The sequence below is a fragment of the Protopterus annectens genome, chromosome 13.part0, assembly GCF_019279795.1.
Source record: "Protopterus annectens isolate FY-2018-M chromosome 13.part0, PAN1.0, whole genome shotgun sequence".
Lineage (NCBI taxonomy): Eukaryota > Metazoa > Chordata > Ceratodontiformes > Protopteridae > Protopterus > Protopterus annectens.
Window position 1 is genome coordinate 517,113,658 of NC_056747.1, and position 20,010 is coordinate 517,133,667.

At 43.6% G+C, this 20,010-nt stretch overlaps 1 protein-coding gene across 1 annotated transcript in view; it reads left to right on the plus strand.

Annotated features, from left to right (window-relative positions):
• GTF2IRD1 (GTF2I repeat domain containing 1) overlaps positions 1-20,010 on the plus strand; it is a gene marked incomplete in the record, with an annotated part of 795,304 nt that overhangs the window by 364,145 nt on the left and 411,149 nt on the right. Inside the window, 1 exon segment of the mRNA XM_044054146.1 lies at positions 2,666-2,783. Coding sequence (XP_043910081.1) covers positions 2,666-2,783 — 118 coding nt within the window.

Genomic DNA, 20,010 nt, shown 5'->3' on the forward strand with positions numbered 1-20,010 from the left:
ACCATCTTTGGAGAAAGCCAGACAGACTAAAGCTCCTAAGTCTTTCTTATTGTTTCTTTTCTAAACTTGTCTCTGCAGTAAAATAAAGGGCATATATTTCATGTTCATGTCTGTTAACTAAAACTTTATCCAAAAAATTATTAATTAGTTCTTGCTTACACCCTGTTTGTGCAAAATCGCTATCTAACAGCTTTCTGTCTTGAAAAATTTATTTAATTGTAAGCCTAGATAAATATATGAACTACGTTTTTAAATTGTTCCTTTTTGTGTTAACAAAATATGGTCTAAGCCTCTTTCATAACATTATTTTTTGTTAAAGCATTTTATCTAAAAAAAGAATTTGGAACTACTCTGATTTCATATAAATGTCAAATGTGGCATTGCAGAGCAAATATAATTGTTAAAGTGCACTGATTCCTTAAGTGTATCTGTCTATATGTCTAAATAATTAAAAAATCATTGATATACTTGTAAAGAAGACTGTTCTATGGAGAAATTCTGATTAAATTAATTTAGTTTTTCCTTTAGTTATGTGCATAATTGGAGGCTTTTGTGACCTCCCATTGCTGTATCAGTTAATTGTTTTTTTTTTTATAAACTCCTGTATTATTTTCTAAGATTAAATCTGTGGTACTCATTCTCATATTTGTTTTGCTGTTAGAGTAAGTACTTAAAGAAGTTCGACAGTCTTGACATTATGTGATATGTTTTTGTGAATGTAGTTGCAAAGCTATACATCTGAATAAACCTCAGACTTCTGTAATGTTTAGCATTCATTTAGATTAAAAAAAAAAATCACATTTTTGATTGATATTTTTCTTAGTCTCATTAGTTGAGAGAGTCCATTTACCCTGACTGCTCCATATAATTATGGATACTTGCCTATTGTTTGCAGGCAGATTTATTGGGTTGAATTTAGTTCAAAAAATGTTATTTAAAGTTTAATGAATTCTGAAACTTTTTATGGTTTTCTTCATGGAGAACACAAATTCAAGCTCTCATGCAAAAGGCTGTATTTCATGCACACTCTGTTATAATAACCTTGGTGTTTTTATACACAAGGATAAGTCCACATTTACAGTAACCCTTTTTGAAAAAAATACTTTTCAGTGTTTTGGCCAAAAAATTCAGCTTGATTGCATCCTGTAGTGACATCTTTCTTCATTTAGGTAGCTAAGGTCCAGGTGTTTTGAGTCTAATAAACCTGTTAATTATATCAGTTATGGAGATTACTTACCAACAGTATGTTGTTTAAGGAAGGTGCTGATGCACTGTGAAGTTGTACACATCACATCATTAGAGTAATGCTACATGCAGATGAGCTTCTTCACCTTTGCTTCTCATTTATACTAACAAACAAGGTGTAGTGACGGTACCCCTAGCTTTTGTACTGCAGCAGAAACTGTAGGCTGATGGCCTTGCACCGCAACTATGAAAGGAGCTGCATTGCTGGATCACTTATTCCCTGCCCACACACTGAATAATTGCTGAGTAATCCAGACTTAAGATGTTTGCCTTTATTTTATTATTTGTTTCTGTTTTATTTCCCTTGCATTCATTTTTAGAATTGCCACTGGAATTGCTACTGCTGTGGCAGGGAGCCTGCTTTCGTGTGTATTTTTTAACTACTTTTTTCTGTGTATGCAAACAACATGATGTATGTGTTGCTGTAACTCTTGATATTGGTCTATATTAATCTGTGTGATTATAACTTACTCTGTCCACCTCCAACCCTGGATACAGCACTAGTGTAACATTTGACATTTATGGTGAGACATGGCAGAGCCAACATTGTCCTGAGGCTTTCTCATAGCCAGGTGTGATGCTTGTCGTTCCTATCCAAAATACTAGACCTTTGGTGCAAGGAGCATTCACCTTGGAAGCATAATATGTAGAATAGGACAGCCCACAAGTGCTGATAGGTGACAAAATCCAACCAGCCTTAGAGGCAGCAGAAGAATATGAAAACTGACCATATCCTGGGCTATCCTGCTTCCCTGGAACAACACATTCTACAGATATTGATGTTTGATGGTCCATTTGATGGCTCCAAAGATGAGAAAAGTGGCTGCATGAATCCATCTACCTTAGAAATCTGTTCTTGTGCTGTGTGTATGGGTAAAGGGTAGAATGCTGCTGTCTAAATGTCCCCCTTGAGCTGACAGCTGCAAATGTCAGCTAATTCTCCTGTCTACCTCCATGTCCATTCCAGGCACGGTAGTGGTGATATTTCTACATGTCCACTGACACAGCATCAGAAGAAACATATCGCACAGAAAGCTCACATTGTGATAAAAATGATCCCTATCATCTTGAGCAACTCAGGAAGGCAGAACCGTAATAAATTACGAGTAGTCTAGGCAGCAAAGTCGTTTATGAAAAGTCATTGTGTATTGACAGAGGCACTGTGATAGCTGAAACATGAGTAAGAGCAGACAGAGAAGAGGCATTCAGTGAGTCACAAGAACTTGAGATCATGTCATTGTCATAGGAATGTAATTGTGAGAATGTTGGAAAAGATGTGAGGCTAATGGGGGATAAGAGTGTATTAGCCTTCACTGGATGTGGTAGCGAGAAGTTCATTGTTTTTAAGGACACTGCAATTTTTCTTTTTGCATCAGATGACTCTCCTGAGGACTGACACTGTGATCTGCCATGTCACCAGGTAGTAAAGTTGGAAAGGAAACAGGGACGCAAGAACACAGCTCTCATCTGGAAGATCTGCCTTTGGAACCAAATGAAGTGCTCCCCTTAGATTCCTCAGCCACCCTTCAGGTTAGCAGGTATGAAACCTGTTTCTTTGCAGAGCTGATCTACATGAAGTGCAAGTCAAATGGTAAATTAGGAATGCATGTGTACTCGTGTTGCTTGTTTGTAAAATTGCTGAAAAACCTTGCTGAGATGGGTTACATGAGATCCACATCTCTGTTTAAACTATAGGGGAATATGCATTTGTAGTTCTCATTTTAGAAGTGAGATGGAACCACTTTTAAATTCATGCACTTATCTGGACACATTGGATTGAGGTATCAGTTTAAAAAAAAGCAATGCAGAATTTTAAATAAAGTATGGAGCATCAGTAGTGTTTCAGATGATGCTCATGGTCTGTAGCAAAATAATTCAGTTTTAAAAATCTAGTATGTCGAAATGGTAATGCAGACAAGTATGTTAAGTTGGGAAAAGGCTACTCTTTTGGAACTGACATTTGTGTTCTGAAGCACCACTTTCTAAAGTATTTGCATTTGTTGTGTAAATATTGGTACTCTTTTGAAAAATATTCTGAAAATTATTTCCTAAGATGTAAATTAAAAACATGGGGTCATATCTAGTGTGGAACCCTGGATGGCTCTAAAATTACTTAGCAAGCTGCCTAACACTATGATAAATTCTCAAAGCAGGATATTCTTGTCATGTTTTTTTTTTTTTTTCCTTTGTTTGATTTGTCATTTATAGTAGTTATGATGTATGTGACATACTAGTTTATGACCCCTAGCCCTAAACCAACACTGTTCCATAACATTGTGAGCTTAGTTCATTATCTGTTCATTTGCCTGTGGTGTTTCTTTCATTGAGGTTGTTTCCTTGAATAAGTTGATCCTTGTAGGAGTATGACCCTTTTTAATCACATCACAGTAATGATATTGCATTTAGGGCAATAGATCTCTGCTGTACATGTTAATCAGCAAAATAAGATCACATACTACACTTCGCTGTAGAACTACTATATGAAATGTTTGTTTTCCTGATAGACAAAAGGAACAGAAAACAAAACAATTAGTTTCTTGTGTCTTAAAATGAGTTTTATTTTCATCTTTCTTTTTGGAGTCATTTGCAGGATAGAAATGCGGTAGGCTGCATACTGATTGTGAGAATTTTTAATTAGCTAAAAGAGAATTTGCCTGGTGTGCCTTCTAGTCAGAATTTGCATATCCTCTCTAAGTCCATTTTGGGTTTTGCCTTGTGTTCTGATTTCCTGCCCTTTCTCAAAGACATACCTAGGTGAGTTGATCACATGCAGGCCATGTGAGGCTAGGTTTGTATATGTTCTGTGACAGGTCGGGGCATTCATTATGAATTTCTAAGCTTTGCACTTACTGAGTGCTGCGATAGGCTATGACTCCCCTACAATCCTGTATTGAATTACGCAGGAAATTAGCAACTTAATTATTAAATGAAAAGTACTGGGGATGGTTATTGGGGATACCAATTTTGGGGGGACTAATTTTGCTAATCTGAAATGTCTGTCCTTTCTTTACCATAGACTGCATTGTATCTCCTATGTTTCCTAACAGCCTCACTGCCAGTTTACCTCAGTTTGAATGGAACTGGGTAAAATGGCATATCTCTTCAGTTTCAATGACCATTCACAGCTCTTGTCCTGTTCTCTTTGCTATAGGAAAGTAATTTGCCTGGATCACCAACAGTCCTCTTACAATCCTACTTCGACAGTGTGCACAGTACCTAAAATATTTATTTTCCACTTCTTATTCTTCAGCAAGTAGGCATTACCACGATGGTGCAGCAGTAGCGTTGTTGCCTCACAGCAAGAGGTTCTCCCGTTCGATTCTCAGCTAGTGTGCGGGGAGTGCCTTCTGTGTGGAGTCTGCATGTCCTCCCCGCAGGTCGAGTGGCGTTCCGAAAGACATGCGTGAATGGGCATGCCTTCGTTGAAGGTTGGGTGTCGAGCTGGCAACTCGCCACCGTGAAAATCTACTGCCAATCATTAGCGGACCGGAGTTCCGCTGTGGCGACCCCTAACCCGGAAAAGCCGAAAGACAACAACTTTCTTCAACAAGTAGGCAGTACCATCACAGTTGTTGGAAGTGCTGAAGCAGACAGCAAGGCTTTTGGGGATTGAGAATGCTTCCTCAATTTATAATTGTAGGTGGCGAAATGGTGCAGGAAATGTTTCTAGTCTGCTTCTGAGCTGGGCAGACATGTGTACTTCTGCCCATCTAATGCTATTCCTTTAAGCATGTGCAACAACTAAATATATATATTTACATGTGCATGTCCAGACTGCATACTGGTGATGGAAGGCTCTTTGTAAAGACAGGCAGATGGCATTGCTTCTACTGCTGTATACAGACAGTGTTACTTACAAGATGATTATTGCTGCTGGTCAGGGCTGTAACTGTTTCAGTGTCTAAGGGTGAATACTGTGGGTGCCCCAGATGTATGTGTGTGTAAGTGGATGAATCTTTATATTCACTGAACTCCTGATGGACTGGTGGTGGGGTGAGCCACCAGAAACAGTGTTGCACATGCAAGCAGTTCACAGATATAGTGATAGTGGAGATATTGCATGTGTGGTGGCACATGGGGGATTCCAGGGGAAGCAGTAGCATAGCCTCTGCCTCTGACCTCCAGCTCACTGTTACCTGGAGTAATCTTTGGGTGGTCATCTACTGGTTTCTCATCTCCCTCTTCCTCATTATTTTTGACTTTTCATGTTGATTTTTATACCTCCAAATTTTATTAGCTCCATCTTCCAACCTTATCATCCACTGTACATGTAATTATGTTGGTAAGAACCCACAGAATTTTAAAAGTAAGGAATTGTCCCCAAAAGTAAGAAGAATGATTCCCAGAATATTAGAGCCCTTTCTCTGAAATAAACAAACAACTCAGGAGCTTAATAAAATCCACCAAATCCAAGTTTATAGCTAAAGTAGCTACCCATGCCAAAGACAATCCCTAGGCATTTTTTAGTTGCGTTTGTAATCTCAAAAGCAGAAGACAGCAATGCACTGAGCTGATTGTGAATGACATTACCTGCACTGTGGCTGATGAAATAACTAACCTATTGGCCAATAAAATTAACTCTAATTTTACCCCTCTCTCCCCTCCATCTGTCCCTCAAGATATACCTGAAGCTGGCTCACCTCCAGCTATCATACAAGACCAAGTCCTAAAAGTGCTATCGAAAGCTAAAAATTCTGCATCGATCAGTAATGACAATATTTCTGGGTGCATGTCAAATAGCATGAAGCATGATTTAGCCACACCCCTAGCAAACTGTTAAATCTCAACCTCCATACAGGTTTTGTACCAAGTGAATGAAGAACAGCTACAGACATTCCCCTGCATAAGGGAGGACCTTCCACAGACCTAGGCAAGTACAGACCCATAAGTCTGACAAGCTTTATATGTAAAGCCATGGAAAGGCATATCATGGAATTAATCACACAGGGAATCTCCAAACAGAAGACCCTTCTCAGTTTTGATTCATCAGGGGCAGGTCATGCAGCCTGGTGGATTTTTTGTAAACGTCACCAAAACAATGGGTGAAGGCAAAACAGTAGACGCTGCATACCTCGACCTGGCCAAAGGTTTTGACACAATGCCCTACTCAGGCATATTAGAAAAGCTAAGTAAAATGGGAATAAACCCCTATGTGACCCTTTGGTTTGCCAGCTGGCCCACAAATAGGATGCAGATAATCAAAACAGTGGAAGCTACCTCCACAAAGAGACCAGTCACCAGTGGAGTCCCTCAGGGTTCTGTGCTGGGAACTCCCCTGCTCGGTATGTACTTTTATGAAGTAAAAGCCAATACCAAAGGGCTCTGGCTGATTAAGTTTGCAGATGACTGCAAGCTAGGTGCAGTCATTAAATCCCCAAATGATTTTTCCATTCTGCAGGAAGGTTTGTTTCAACTAAATAACTGGTGTCAAAATGGTGGTCTGAAACCAGGGTTGCCAGATGTCCCTATTTGAGCGGGACTGTCCCCGAGTCCCACACTGCCAGTTTAAAATCCCGGTGAAACAGCCTCCACTGCGGGCTGTTCCACATTGAACAGAAGAGGCACTGGTATGAGATTTTTTGATTGGCTGGTATACCGGCATATGAGCCAATCAAGAATTGCAAAATGGAGCTACTGGCTGCTGTTCCGCATGAAAGACCTTTTTTGGGTCTTCACTTAGCGTGAAGGACCTTTTTTTGTGAATTTGGGAACTTATGTGGACAGTGACCTACCTTTTGAACAAAATATGTCTGTTGTAAGAAAGTCTTTCTATATTTTAAAGCTTATAAACAAAGGAATTGTGTGTAGATTGGGGGATATCATCTTTCTTTACTCAGCCCTCATTAGGTCAGCCATTGAATAAAATGCCCCCTTTGGCTTGTATTTGTACAGCCATGTGCAACAACTGAACTGCCCACAAAGATACTTTTTTAAAAGTATACAAGATCTAAACAACATGTCCTACATGGACTTACTCAAAGCCCTGTCACAATACTCTGTATCCTAAAGACTGCTAAGAGGTGACTGTGGCTGACATACGAGGCATCCTCCAACCCATTACTGATAGATTTACTGCACATCAGCAATTCAGTTGGGATTAGAAATACTTGGTCTAGAGATCTAAACCTCTTCTGCAACTTTGACAGAACAGTTTGGAGAAACGGGTGTATTTTGCAGAGGGATACCATTGCTGTGGAACAGACTGTCCATCAACATAAAACAAAGTTCATCTCTGTCCATTTTCAGATCTCTGGATGGGGAACAGAAACTGTACTCCAGGGCTGCCCCCTGTACTACTAATGGACAGATGCAGCTCCTAAATGCTTTATCCCACACGCAGGTCCCCTCAAATTATCTATGATATGATCCCAGTTATTCTCCTTAGGATAATTATCAGCCTTGGGATGGTTAAGGCCAATCTATAACCAAATGGGATAGGTTATTTTGAGCACAAAAAGGGAAACTGACTAGGCTTAAAATGGTCTGCAAGGGCAGCTAGCCTAGTACTTACCTATGAATCTAATGGAAGAAAAGCACTGTTAGGGTGTGTAATATATAGCCATGGAGTGGCACAGACTTTTGTACTTTTTTTTTTATTCCATCCAAGCAAGAACTGAGACTTATCATAACATTTTAATATTGCTCTGTGAACCACAGCTTCCTTCTTCATTCTTAATATTTTTCAGTTGCTAGACCTGTGCCATGACATCCAGCCTGTACCAGTTGTCAGCCAAAAATGGTAAGCTGTACCTTTCCAACAGGGATGCTACATGCAGTCTAGCAAATACTAGTCATTCCTAGTCTGCTGTTTCTTTCAGTAGCTACTGAGAATCCAAGCTTGTCTTTAGATTTGGTCACTCTCATTTAAGACTCATAACATCTGACACTTTTGTCTTCAGCAGTGCAAGGCTACCTGAGCTTTGCATTTTAATTAGTTGCTCAGTATCCACGTACAGGTATCTTAAGTTTGAATGTTTCTTAAAATGGTCTGCTTGAATCACCAGAGCTGACTTTATCACTGGGTAATTCTAGCTGAGACTGAGTTTATTTTAAGTCATCAGTACTGTATGTCCAAGGTGGTCACTGGAAGCATCAGGCCATATTAAACACAGGTGTTTGTAGTACTCCACATAGTAAAGTAAAATGTTTACCGGCTTGGCTTTGCAGTTTAAAATGAAAGCAAAGTAGTACCTTTGGTTACTGTCCACCCCTTTCCCAGCTCAAAGTTTGTATCCATAGTGGTTAGTTGAAGGGCCTGAACAATCCATCATCATTTCTGCTGACTAGGTCAGGCTTGTGGGTTTTTGTTTATTGAAACGATTGGTGGGATAGTGCTCACTGGCACAATTTCATATTGTCGTCAGTTTGCCTACTCAATAATTGCAGTGGGGCATTATCAGTTACTAAACTGAAGTGCCTGCCTATGAATTTTTATTGTATTTCATTTTTTTATTTATTTATTCATTGTTGACTGGGTTAGGCCCACTAGGCTAGTAGCATTTTTTTAGTGATATTTATATTACATGGGGAAATTTGGACAGGACATCGGGGAGCTTTCTCTACATTTTCGATAGCTGCCATGGGATCTTTTGCATCCACCTGAGCTACCACTAACTCAAGCAGATGGGTCCTCAGTTTAACATCTTATGCGAAGGACAACACACTCAGGAGTGCACTACCATCTTTATGCTACTTTGCAATGTCAGCAGTCGATCTGTCTGGTGTGGGAATAGAACCCATAGCCTTCTGCACCAAAGGTGACTGCCACTGATATTGAAGAACTAACACTTCAACAAATAGGAGACCCATGTTGTAGCTAAACACACTCTTTTTCTGTGACACAATATCTCCTTTCCACATTGCATAATTTTCTGATTTAGTAGGTACTCCTCACCTTGTATATCTTGAAATAACATTGCTTCCCACTCTACCTTTGATGTGTCAGTGCAGAGAGTAAATTAGTTATTAAAGTTAGGAGTCAAAAACACCGGTTTAGCACATATGATCATTTTTAGTTCATTAAATGCTCTGTCTGCCTTTAGTGACCATTGCACTTTGTCAGGAACTCTCTTTTTCTTTTCTGTTACAGGATCTGTGAAAGTATAATCAGTAGTTGCAAAACTGTGTGTCAACTTTTCAGTACGCAGCTAGCTCAAAAAAGTCTTGACCTTTCTATTAATGGTCCATGCAGGCCATTTTGTCATAGCCTCTAGTTTTTTTGGTTGTAGTCTTACCACCCCCTCTTCCTATAAGGTATCCTAAGTCTTTGGCTTTCACCACACATGGTTTAATTTTCTTGGCATTTACAGTCAGTTCTGACGGTCTTATAGACTGTACACAACCTATGCTTCGAAAGTGAGACCCCCAATCTTTGAATGAATTACTGCATTGTCCTTCATGCCACAGCATGGGAGTGAGGCTTCAGTATTTTATCCATCAGCCTCTAAAAGGCAGCTGTGGTTCCTTGGAGGTAAATGGTAACACTGCATACTGAAATAGGCTGATAGAGGTTGCAAAGGCTGTTTTTTTGTTTGTCAGAGTGGATAGCATTATCTGTTACTATTGCATCATCAAGTCCAGTGTTGTCAAGTATCTGGCTTGTCTTTGGTTTTCTTTCAACTCCTCAATAGATCGTAGAAATGCTATTCGGTTTCCCAAAGTAGTTACAGAATGTAATACATCCATAAGATTTGGGACCTTACACTGTTGGGCTGCTGCCTTCACTTAGTGACTCTTCTGCCACTGCTAGCTTGAGCATCTTTTGATTTTCTGTTACTAACCGTTGAAGTGGCTCTGGTATTTTGTAAGGTCTAGGAAATACCGTGTGCCACAATCCCCCCAACCATTACTGGGGAACAGGTCATCAATGCAGTTTTGAAGGCCAATAACACTGCATCGATGGGCCCTGATAACATCCCAGGATGCTTACTAAATAGCATGAAACATGACCTCTCTGATCCACTTGAATCACTTTCCAAATGGAGCCGACAGTCAGGTTTTGTGCCCAAGGAATGGAAGATGGCTACAGTCATTCCCCTGCACAAAGGAAATCCAATGACAATTCAAATAACTACAGGCCCATAAGTCTGACCAGCTTCATGTAAGGATGTGGAAAATTCCTTATGGGCATGATAAATGAGGGCATAGGTAATCTGCAAACGCTGGACTCATCACAGTTTGGCTTTAAGGTCATGCCTGTTCTGATGGACTTCTTTGAGAGGGTCACCAAAGCAATGGATGAGGAAAAGACTGTACACACAGCTTACCTTGATCTGGCCACGGCTTTTGATATAATATGCTACTCAAGTGCTACAGACAAGCTCACTAAATTAGGTATAAACCCTTTTTATCACCCACTGGATAGCCAACTGTCTCTCTAATAGGACCCAGGAGGTCAGATGGTTGAAACTACCTCCATCAAGTGGCCATCCACTAGTGGAGTCCCCCAGAGTTTGGTACTGGGCCTGTTCCTTTTGGTTCTGTTTCTCTGAAGTGGAAGCAAATGACAAAGGTTTATGGCTGACCAAGTCTGCAGACGATTGCAAGTTGGGGGTTATTATTGGCTCCCATACAGGCACTAGCATTTTTCAAGAAGGCCTATCTCTGACCAACAAATGATGCCAAAGCCATGGTCTTAAACTCAATGCATAATTGTACATTTTGAGAAGTCAACCATCCTGGCTAATTATCATGTTGATAATATGCCCCTAAGAATTGGCCCAGTTGTCAGGGATCTGGGTACACACGTAGGCAGTAGCCTTATCTTCAACCACCACATGGTCACAGTGGTGAGGAAATCCTTTTTATGTTGCGCAACTTATAAGCAAAGGCATGTTATCTAGGTCCAAAGAAGTCATTATCCCACAGTACTCTGCCCTTATCAGACATATCGTAGAGTAGAAAGTTCCCGTTGGTATTTATCTGACCTGGCAAATGCAGCAACTAGGGAGATCTCAGAGGTTCCTTACTAAAAGAATGCAAGGTGTAACAGACTTAGCTTATGTAGAGCACCTTATAGCCCTTTCCCTCTACTCAGTGTCTGGTAGATTGCTGAGGGGTGATCTATGCCTGGTTTACAAGGCATCCACAAACCCTACACTTATGAATCTCCTGCATATTCATAAGTCAAACAGTACCAGAAGTACAAAGTCTAGGGATCTAAACTTTGTGACTTATAAAGTGAACATGCTGGAGAGACAGGTACTAAGGTTGCCACATATCCCATTGTCAGTGGGACACTCGCAGGTTATGCCACCTTATCCCATCGCCCGCTGTATCAAGTAGTGGGACCTGAAAAGTCCCGCATTTGTGATCGCACTGAATTGCCGTGGAAAAGTCGCAATTACTTCCGGCTTTTTCACTGCAATTCAGTTACGTCACCAACGCGGACCTGCAGGCAAAGCTGCTGCCTGTTAGGTCCGGGTGCTTTAATTCATGCAGCAATTGGCTGCACTTCACAAAAGGGGTGGGAATTGGGGCAGGAAGAGCCCTGCAAAGATCGCAGCTGTAGGAGCACTTTGTTTTAAGCGCTTCTACAACCACTAAAAAAAAGACAGAGATTTTTTTTTTTATAACAAGCGATCCAGCCAGCCATCCTCCTCCTCCATCCATACATCCAGCCAACCATCCTCCTCCATCCATCCATCCAGCCAACCATCCTCCAGCCAGCCAGCCAGCCAGCCATCCTCCTCCTCCATCCATCCATCCATCCAGCCATCCTCCTCCTCCATCCATCCATCCAGCCATCCTCCTTCAGCCAGCCATCCTCCTCCTCCATCCAGCCAGCCATCCTCCTCCTCCATCCAGCCAGGCATCCTCCTCCTCCATCCAGCCAGATATCCTCCTCTTGCATCCAGCCAGCCATCCTCCTCTTGCATCCAGCCAGCCATCCTCCTCTTGCATCCAGCCAGCCATCCTACTCCTCCATCCAGCCAGCCAGCCAGCCATCCTCCATCCCTCCAGCCAGCCATCCATCCATGCAGCCAGCCATCCATCCATTCATGCAGCCAGTCATCCATCCAGCCAGTCATCCATCCATCAAGCCATCCATCCAGCAGCTACTCCCACCAACCAGCTAGCCACTCCATCCAGCCCCTAGCCATTCATGCAGCCAGCCATCCATCCAGCCATGCATCCATTCATTCAGCCATCCATCCATCAAACCATCCATCCAGTCATTCATCCATCCAGCTGCTACTCCCACCAACCAGCTAGCCACTCCAGCAGCCATCCGTCGTACCCATAACAGCATCTCCTTCACCACTCTGGTGGTGATGTCATGGTAGAGGGTGTGGCCAGTGTCATATAGGCCATACCCCCATGTCCTACTTTGGCCCGCTTAAAAGGTGGCAACTCTAACAGATACGTGTCCCTAAGACTGCCCTTCCTATGGAACAGGCTTCCCATCCATGTGAAGCCTAGTTTGTTTATTACCCAATTTAAACATAATCTAGACCAATGGATGGGAAATAGGAAATTTACACTGGGCTAGGCACCCATGTCCCTTATGGACAGTGGTAGCTTATAAATGTCTGGTCCTTAATATCCTGTTTGGATACAGGACATCATTCTTGTTTCAGGAAAACTTGGCTAGACTTAGAAAGGCCTCCTGAGTCATTAGTCCAGTAATAATCTATAAATAAGTGTTGCCTCTGTTTTGCTGTCCCAGTCATTTCTGAAAACACTAACTTTATTTCGTAAGCGTAATTATCCTACTTCCTGCTTTTATACTGCTGACAATGATTGTTCTAACTACACTTCAAGCAGAAATTATCTGGTCTCTCCTATATGAAGTTCAGCTTGTAAGCTAACCACAGAGCCTCCACTTCTTTCCATGGCTTCAGTGTATGAATTGACAGATTTGTCCTTTCTTTCTTGTTCCTGATTATCTAAACTCATGATGTTATGTGGTCCTGTCTCGCCTCCATTCTTTACTCACAGGTTCGGAGCCGAGAATCGGCTCAGACTCTGCCAACTATTTCTCTAGCACGAAGTCTCTAATTGGCTGGGCTAACCCCGTATCCCAAGATGCACTTCGCCCTAGCCCCAGATCTCGTTTGCCACTCGTAGAGTTAGAACGTGGTCTCGCTTGACTGTGGCTAAGTACCCTTTTCAAATACTTTCTAAGTATTTCAGTAGTTAGTTGTATTGCAAAAGCTATTTTAATAGCTACTCTTCTTTATTTGACTAGTTCTTGTGGGCTTTTGTGAGGACTGTTTGTTTGTGGTATCCCTCTGTTTCGTGGGCTAGGCCCGTTTAAGTTAGAGGACCTAGTCCTCTCCAGTGTTGTTCCCTTGTTTTTTCTGTGCTGGTTTTTTGAGTTGTGGGTAGATTTCCCTCCAAGAAATGTTTAACTTAGAGTTTCTTGGCCGTTAGTGTGTTTTGTTTTTTTCCCCGCCTTCCTCTTGTGTTGTCTCTGTCGGCTGGGTGTTGTACGGTTGTTATCATGTCTAAAGACCAGAAAGAACATAAACCTTCCGGATTTAAGAAGTGTACCAAACGTGGCTACAAAATGTCCATTACAGATGGGCATTCCATCTGTGTTTATTGTCTGGGTGCTATTCACCTACAGGAGTCCTGCAGTTTTTTGCCACGTGTTTAGCCCTAGGGTACTGCAAGAAAGAAAAAATAAACTGATTTTGAAGGGGCTGATTAAGCCTTCCTTTGAGGAGGCCTTAGATTCTTCTTCATCTTCTAGTGTTAAATCCAAGCCTGCTAAGGCCAAGAAAAGAACTCCGGCTCCATCTACCTCTTCGGAGCCTTCGGAGAAGGTTTCAAAAGTGGATACTTCCTCCTCGGCTCCATTTTCCTTGGGGCCGCAGGAGAAAGTTTCGGTTATGGATACTACCTCCTCAGCTCCATTGTCCTCTGGGCCGCAGGAGGTATCTGTTGTACTGGAGTCGACCACGGCTCCGATATTATTGGGGCCTATTTGGAGCCAATCACCCAGTGTCAGGCATGAGTCTCCAGGTAGGAGATCCCGATCCCCTTCTATTTCTTCCAAATCCTCTAGGCTGTCTGATTTGGATGTGGATAGGGTGGTCCAGAGGCTCCTGCAGTCGCCGATGTTAGCAAAACTGTTTTCGGCTCTGACCCAGTCGGCTCCAGAGCTAGTCCCTGTCCTGGTACCGATGATTCCTCCTCCGAGCACCCATGTGTCGTCAGAGCCAGCATGCCCCACGCCGAGTGATGTCCTTGTGTCTGCTCCGATACCCCTGGTGAGTCTATCGGAGCCGGCGTCGGCTCCAACCATGTTGGTTTCGTCCTCTGGTTTCAGCACTCTGGTTTCCTCAGTCGGACCCGAGGGGGATACCTCGGGACTCATGTCAGTTCCGAGTCTCCCTCTCGGTACATCGGCTCGGGGAATCTCGTCTCCGGTCGTGGTCTTGGAGATGGGTCGGTCCTCGGATTCGGGGGACCTGCCTTCGAGGCCATGAGGAGCACACTGGCTAGATCGTCAGTCACATCACATGGATCGGTCACTCCATCCCCATACACCCCGGCTATATCCTCTGACGCCCCCCTATCCATGGATGGCGGAGCCCGAAGGTCTGGGGATACCCCCTTGAGCGGTCCCCTACTTTCTGAGGGCCCCTCAGAGTGGGTGCCTGAGGAGCCCCCCAGAAAGAAGTTGTGCAAGAGGAAGCACATAGACTTCCAGGATGAGACCCTCACCTCTGATACCGACCTCGAGGAGTCAGAGGGGTCCCCCAAGTCGTCCTACGATGATGTCTCTTTCGCCGACATCCTGGAGATTTTGAGGCAGAGAGGCGACTGGCCTTCCAAGACCCCCTCTGAGGAGGAGTGGGTATACCTCAAGGCCTTCGGATCTCAACCCTCCGCCTCCTGGGTGTCTCCACCCTCCGACGAACTCCTGGATTTGATTTGTCGAAGGGTGTGGGAGAACCCTGATTCCGTGGAACCGGTGCCCAGACGTCCAAACAAGTTCCTTTCTGCTCCCCCGGGGAAAGAGTTCCTGACCAAAGGGGTTTCAGTAGATGCCTGGGTGGTGGCGGCAGCCACTCAGCAGGAAGTTGCAGAGGCTTCTTCTTCCGTCCATCCTCCTAACAAGGAGTCCAGGGTTATGGACCGGTACGGGAAGCGTACCCTGTCTTCGGCGACCTTTACCTTGCGGTCGCTGAATTACCTTTGTCATTTCACTCGGCTCCAAAGAGATCTCCTTAAGGAGCTAGGAGATACTCTGACGGGTAACATGCCTGAGGCGGTAACACAAACTGTTAACGTCCAGTTGCCTACCCTTGATTCCATTGTCAACTCGTCAATGAGGCTCACATCTTATGCAGCCGAAGGGGTGAGCAGGGCAGCTAGCTCAGGTGTAGCTCTCAGAAGGCAAGCCTGGATGCGCCTGTGTCATTTCACGGAGGCCTTTAAGTCCTCCTTCACTGACGCCCCCTTTGATGGGTCCTCTCTTTTCAGGACCAAAGTGAAAGACACCCTCACCAGATGCGAACAGGAGGGAAAGACACTATCTGCCATAGGGGCCCATTTCTCTCTCCCTTCTAGGCCTTACCCCAAGGCTCAGAGAGGGGGGAACATGTGGTTCAAGAAGTCTGAGGCCTTTCCCTGCAGCTCAAGGTGAGTCCCCCTCCAGAGGCAGAGGAGGGGGAAATTATTCTGTAAGACGCCGTCCTAGAGGCAGAGGAGGCCCCCGCAACTCGGGAGACCGCGATTCCTTTCGCTGATCTTCCTTCCAGCGTTCCTGAGGCATTGCCCGACTGTGCTGTTCTGGAGCCAGTCGGGGGCCGAATTTCGTTGCATTCGGAAGCCTGGGAAAGCATCACCCAGGATTGTTGGGTGCTTCGAATAGTTACCGGAGGTTACGCTATTCCCTTTGTATCAACACCCCCTCCAGTCAGAACAATCCTGGACGTCCCATCCAGTCAACGGGATCAAGCAGCACTAGAAGTTACAAAGCTGCTAGAAAAAGGAGTCATCCAACCAGTCCCCTCAGACCATATCGGATCAGGAACTTACTCAAGACTCTTGTTGGTGCCAAAAAGAACAGGGGACCTGAGACCCATTCTGGATCTCAGTCGACTGAATCACTACGTTCTGAAGTCCAAGTTCCGAATGGTCACGCTTCAGACCATTTTTCCATTGCTGGAAAAAGGAGTATGGCTGTGCTCCATCGATCTCAAGGATGCCTACTACCACATCAAGATGGACAAGGCATCCAGGAGTCACTTACACTTCCGGCTGGGAGCCAGTCACTTCCAGTTTCGTGCCCTGCACTTTGGTCTCACCACAGCCCCCAGGGTGTTCACCAAGTGTTTGGCAGTGGTGACAGCTCACCTGAGATGTCAGAGATTCCAGGTGTTTCCGTATCTGGACGACTGGCTTCTCACCGCCCCCACCAGGCATCTGCTCGTTCAAGCCAGGGAGACTACCATAGCACTGTGTCAACAATTGGGAATTACTTTAAACTGGGAAAAGTCTGCCTTGCTGCCCTCAAAGTGTGTTGTTTTTATAGGCGCAGAGCTAGACTCTGTTCAGATGCGAGCCTTTCTGCCGCAAGAGAGAATAAGAGTGCTGCAGTCTCAGATCCATGCACTGTTGTCCCTCAAAAGAGTTCAAGCCAGGTTAGTTCTCCAGCTTTTGGGCTCCATGGCCACCACCCTCATGCTGGTGCCTCTGGCCAGGTTACATATGTGGATTCTGCAATGGCTCCTTTCTGCCCAATGGTCATTTCAGAAACTCCCTCTTTCCCACTTGATACTTCTCACGGAATGGTGCAAACAGGACCTCCGGAGGTGGTACACATCTTGTCTTCATCTCATAAGTCTTCTACCAGAAAAATTTATTCCAGCAAATGGAAGAGATTCTCCATTTGGGCTCAGACCCAAGATTTGGACCCCTTCACAGCCCCAATTCCATCGGTTTTAGATTTTTTAGCCATGCTTTTCCGATAGGGCTCTGCGCCCGCTACCATTAAAGTGCAATTGGCTGCAATCTCCAATTTCCATACATCTTACGAGCCCTCACTTATGGGCCATAAACTCTGCAAGGCCTTCTTGAAAGGTGCTTGGCTACTTCACCCTCCTGTGTCAGAGCTTGTCATGCCATAGGACCTAAACCTTGTGCTACAAGCCATCACTTCACCACCCTTTGAACCAGCAGCCACCTGTGAACTGAAATTTTTATCTTGGAAAACGGCGTTTCTAATAGCCATTACATCGACCAGAAGAGTATCAGAACTTCAAGCTCTGTCCATTAAACCTCTGTATTTGACCTTTCATAAGGACAGAGTTTCACTGAGACTTAACCCATCCTTCCTTCCAAAGGTGTCATCCACTGTTAATCTCCATCAATCTATTGAGTTACCAGTGTTCTTTCCAAATTTTTCCAATAAAGCAGAGTTCAGGTTCCATCAGTTGGATGTGCACAGGCAATTGAGGTTCTATTTACACAGGACTAAACAGGTTAGGAAGTCTGATCAACTGTTTGTGTCCTTTCAGAGAACAGAGCAGGTTGTCCTGTTTCCAAGTGCACAATTTCTAAATGGATTAAAGATTGTATTTCCTTCATCTACTCGGCAGCAGGCAGAAGTTTACCTTTTCCCGTCGGAGCTCACTCTACCAGGGCAATGTCTACATCAATAGCTTTCCATTCCAGGCTTTCACTGGATGATATTTGTGCTGCGGCCACCTGGGCCTCTCCTCACACCTTTATCACTCATTACCAGCTGCCACCTGTGAACTGACGTGGCTTCTAGGGGCCAGGCTTCCTTTGGTTCCATGGTTCTCAGGAGTATCTTTCTATGAGCCTCCCAGGATAGAGGTGCTGGGGACGCTGTCCCGTGAGTAAAGACTGGAGGTGAGATAGGACCACATAACATCAGTTAGTTATGTACTCACCATAACGATCGATGTATGTGGTCCATCTCGCCTACATTCTTACGTACCCTCCCACCTGCCCCCTTCCTAGAGGATTTGGAGGAATATTGGCTCTGTGAACCCTTCAAGGTTAGTTGCCTTTTCTTTCTTTGGCTGGAATTCCTTCCAGTGTTGGTCATGTATGGGTTATGATTGGTATGGTTGCAAACAAGATCTGGGGCTAGGGTGAGGTGCATCTTGGGATACCGGGTTAGCCCATCCAATTAGAGACTTCGTGCTAGAGAAATAGTTTGCCGAGTCAGAGCCGAACCCGTGAGTAAAGAATGTAGGTGAGATGGACCACATACATCGATCGTTATGGTGAGTACATAACTAACTGTTTCTCTGTATTTATTCCTTCAGTTGCCTTAACTGGCCCTTGCCAGTTAGCTAGCAGTTTGTTTTCTGTGGAGGGCACTAACACTCATACCTGATTTTCTGAGTTAAGTTCTCAAAGTTGTGTATTTTTATTACAAATACTTTGTTGCATCTCCTGGGTTGCCTGCATGCACTACTGTACTATAGGCATAACTAGCTTTAATCTGTCTTGCAAGTTATTGTGATGTTGCATCACACTTTAAAATGGTGTCTTCTCTTCTTCCTAAGTTCCCTTGGCATTATTTATTATTTATTTGCATGTGTTTACCGGGATGGTCCAGCTGGACCAGAAGTGCCCATTTTCAGTGGAGTCCTGGGGAGAAAAGCTCCACATGCAAGATATTTCACATACAATATAGAATTTACATTAATAAAGACATTTAGTACATATTATTGGCAGCTTATACAATTGGTGAAAAAAAAACAGTACATAAGTAATCATTCTCAAATCAAAGATATTATACAAGTAATACAGAGTATATACATGAAAACATTCCATATGAGTAGTTTCAGCTAGGAAAATGTATATAGGACACTTCTTGCAGTGGGTGCGAAGCAAATATGCAAATTAATTAGAGACTAGGGACTTAAACTTTTCACGCGTTTAGGAGGTGTAATAGCTGTGCGATAGGCTATGCGAGTCTTGTTGCAGGAATCAGCAAAGTTGGTGGATATTGTTGTAGATATAAGTGGTAGTATGATATTAAAGTAGGCTGTGAGAGTACCTGAATGTCTCACCTGGTTCAATGATAGGTCTATAAGAGTTAGGAAGAGAAGGAAGTAGACAGAAAGGATCAATGGTAGGACAATGAGGGTTAGTAGAAGAGGGAACTGATCAGGAAGGAGAGGAGGAGTAAGTAAAAAGACAGATGGATGCGAAAGGAGGATGGCAGAGTAGTAGAGTTGGGGTGAGATTAGTTATGATGGTTGAAGTTAGGTTATATGAGATGTGGTGTTAGCACATGTGCACAGCCAAGGAGAGGTGTTGTTTCAGAGATGTCTTGAAGAGAGTTACTGAGCTGTTGGATCTAAGTGTTGGGGAGAGGGACTTCCAAAGTTTTGTGATGGTAAAGGAGTAAAGCATCTGGCCAGCCGAAAGTTTGGGTTTTCTACATTTACGAGCAGTTGATTGTTAGATCAGTGTGGTCTGTTAGGATGGTATAAAGTAAGTATAGAAGATAGAGCAGGGCACATGGATGGATTATGAAAGAGTTTGTGAGCTGTAGTTAGTTGGATAAAGGTGAGATAGTTGGGGAGAAGCCATTTTAGGTTGCCTAATGGTAAGCAGTGGTAGGATGAGTAGGAGGTATTAGTTACAAACTTAGCAATTTTGTTGTAGCATGAGTCAAGAGGACTGAATGTTGGTGAGGAGCAGGGCACTGTATAAAAGTGAGGGTAATAGAAAAGAAGAGGCAAGGGAAAGTCGGGCTGATGCACTGAGTAGATGTTTGTGTCGGTAGAGAGTGTCAAGCTTTTGATGTATCTTTTTGACATT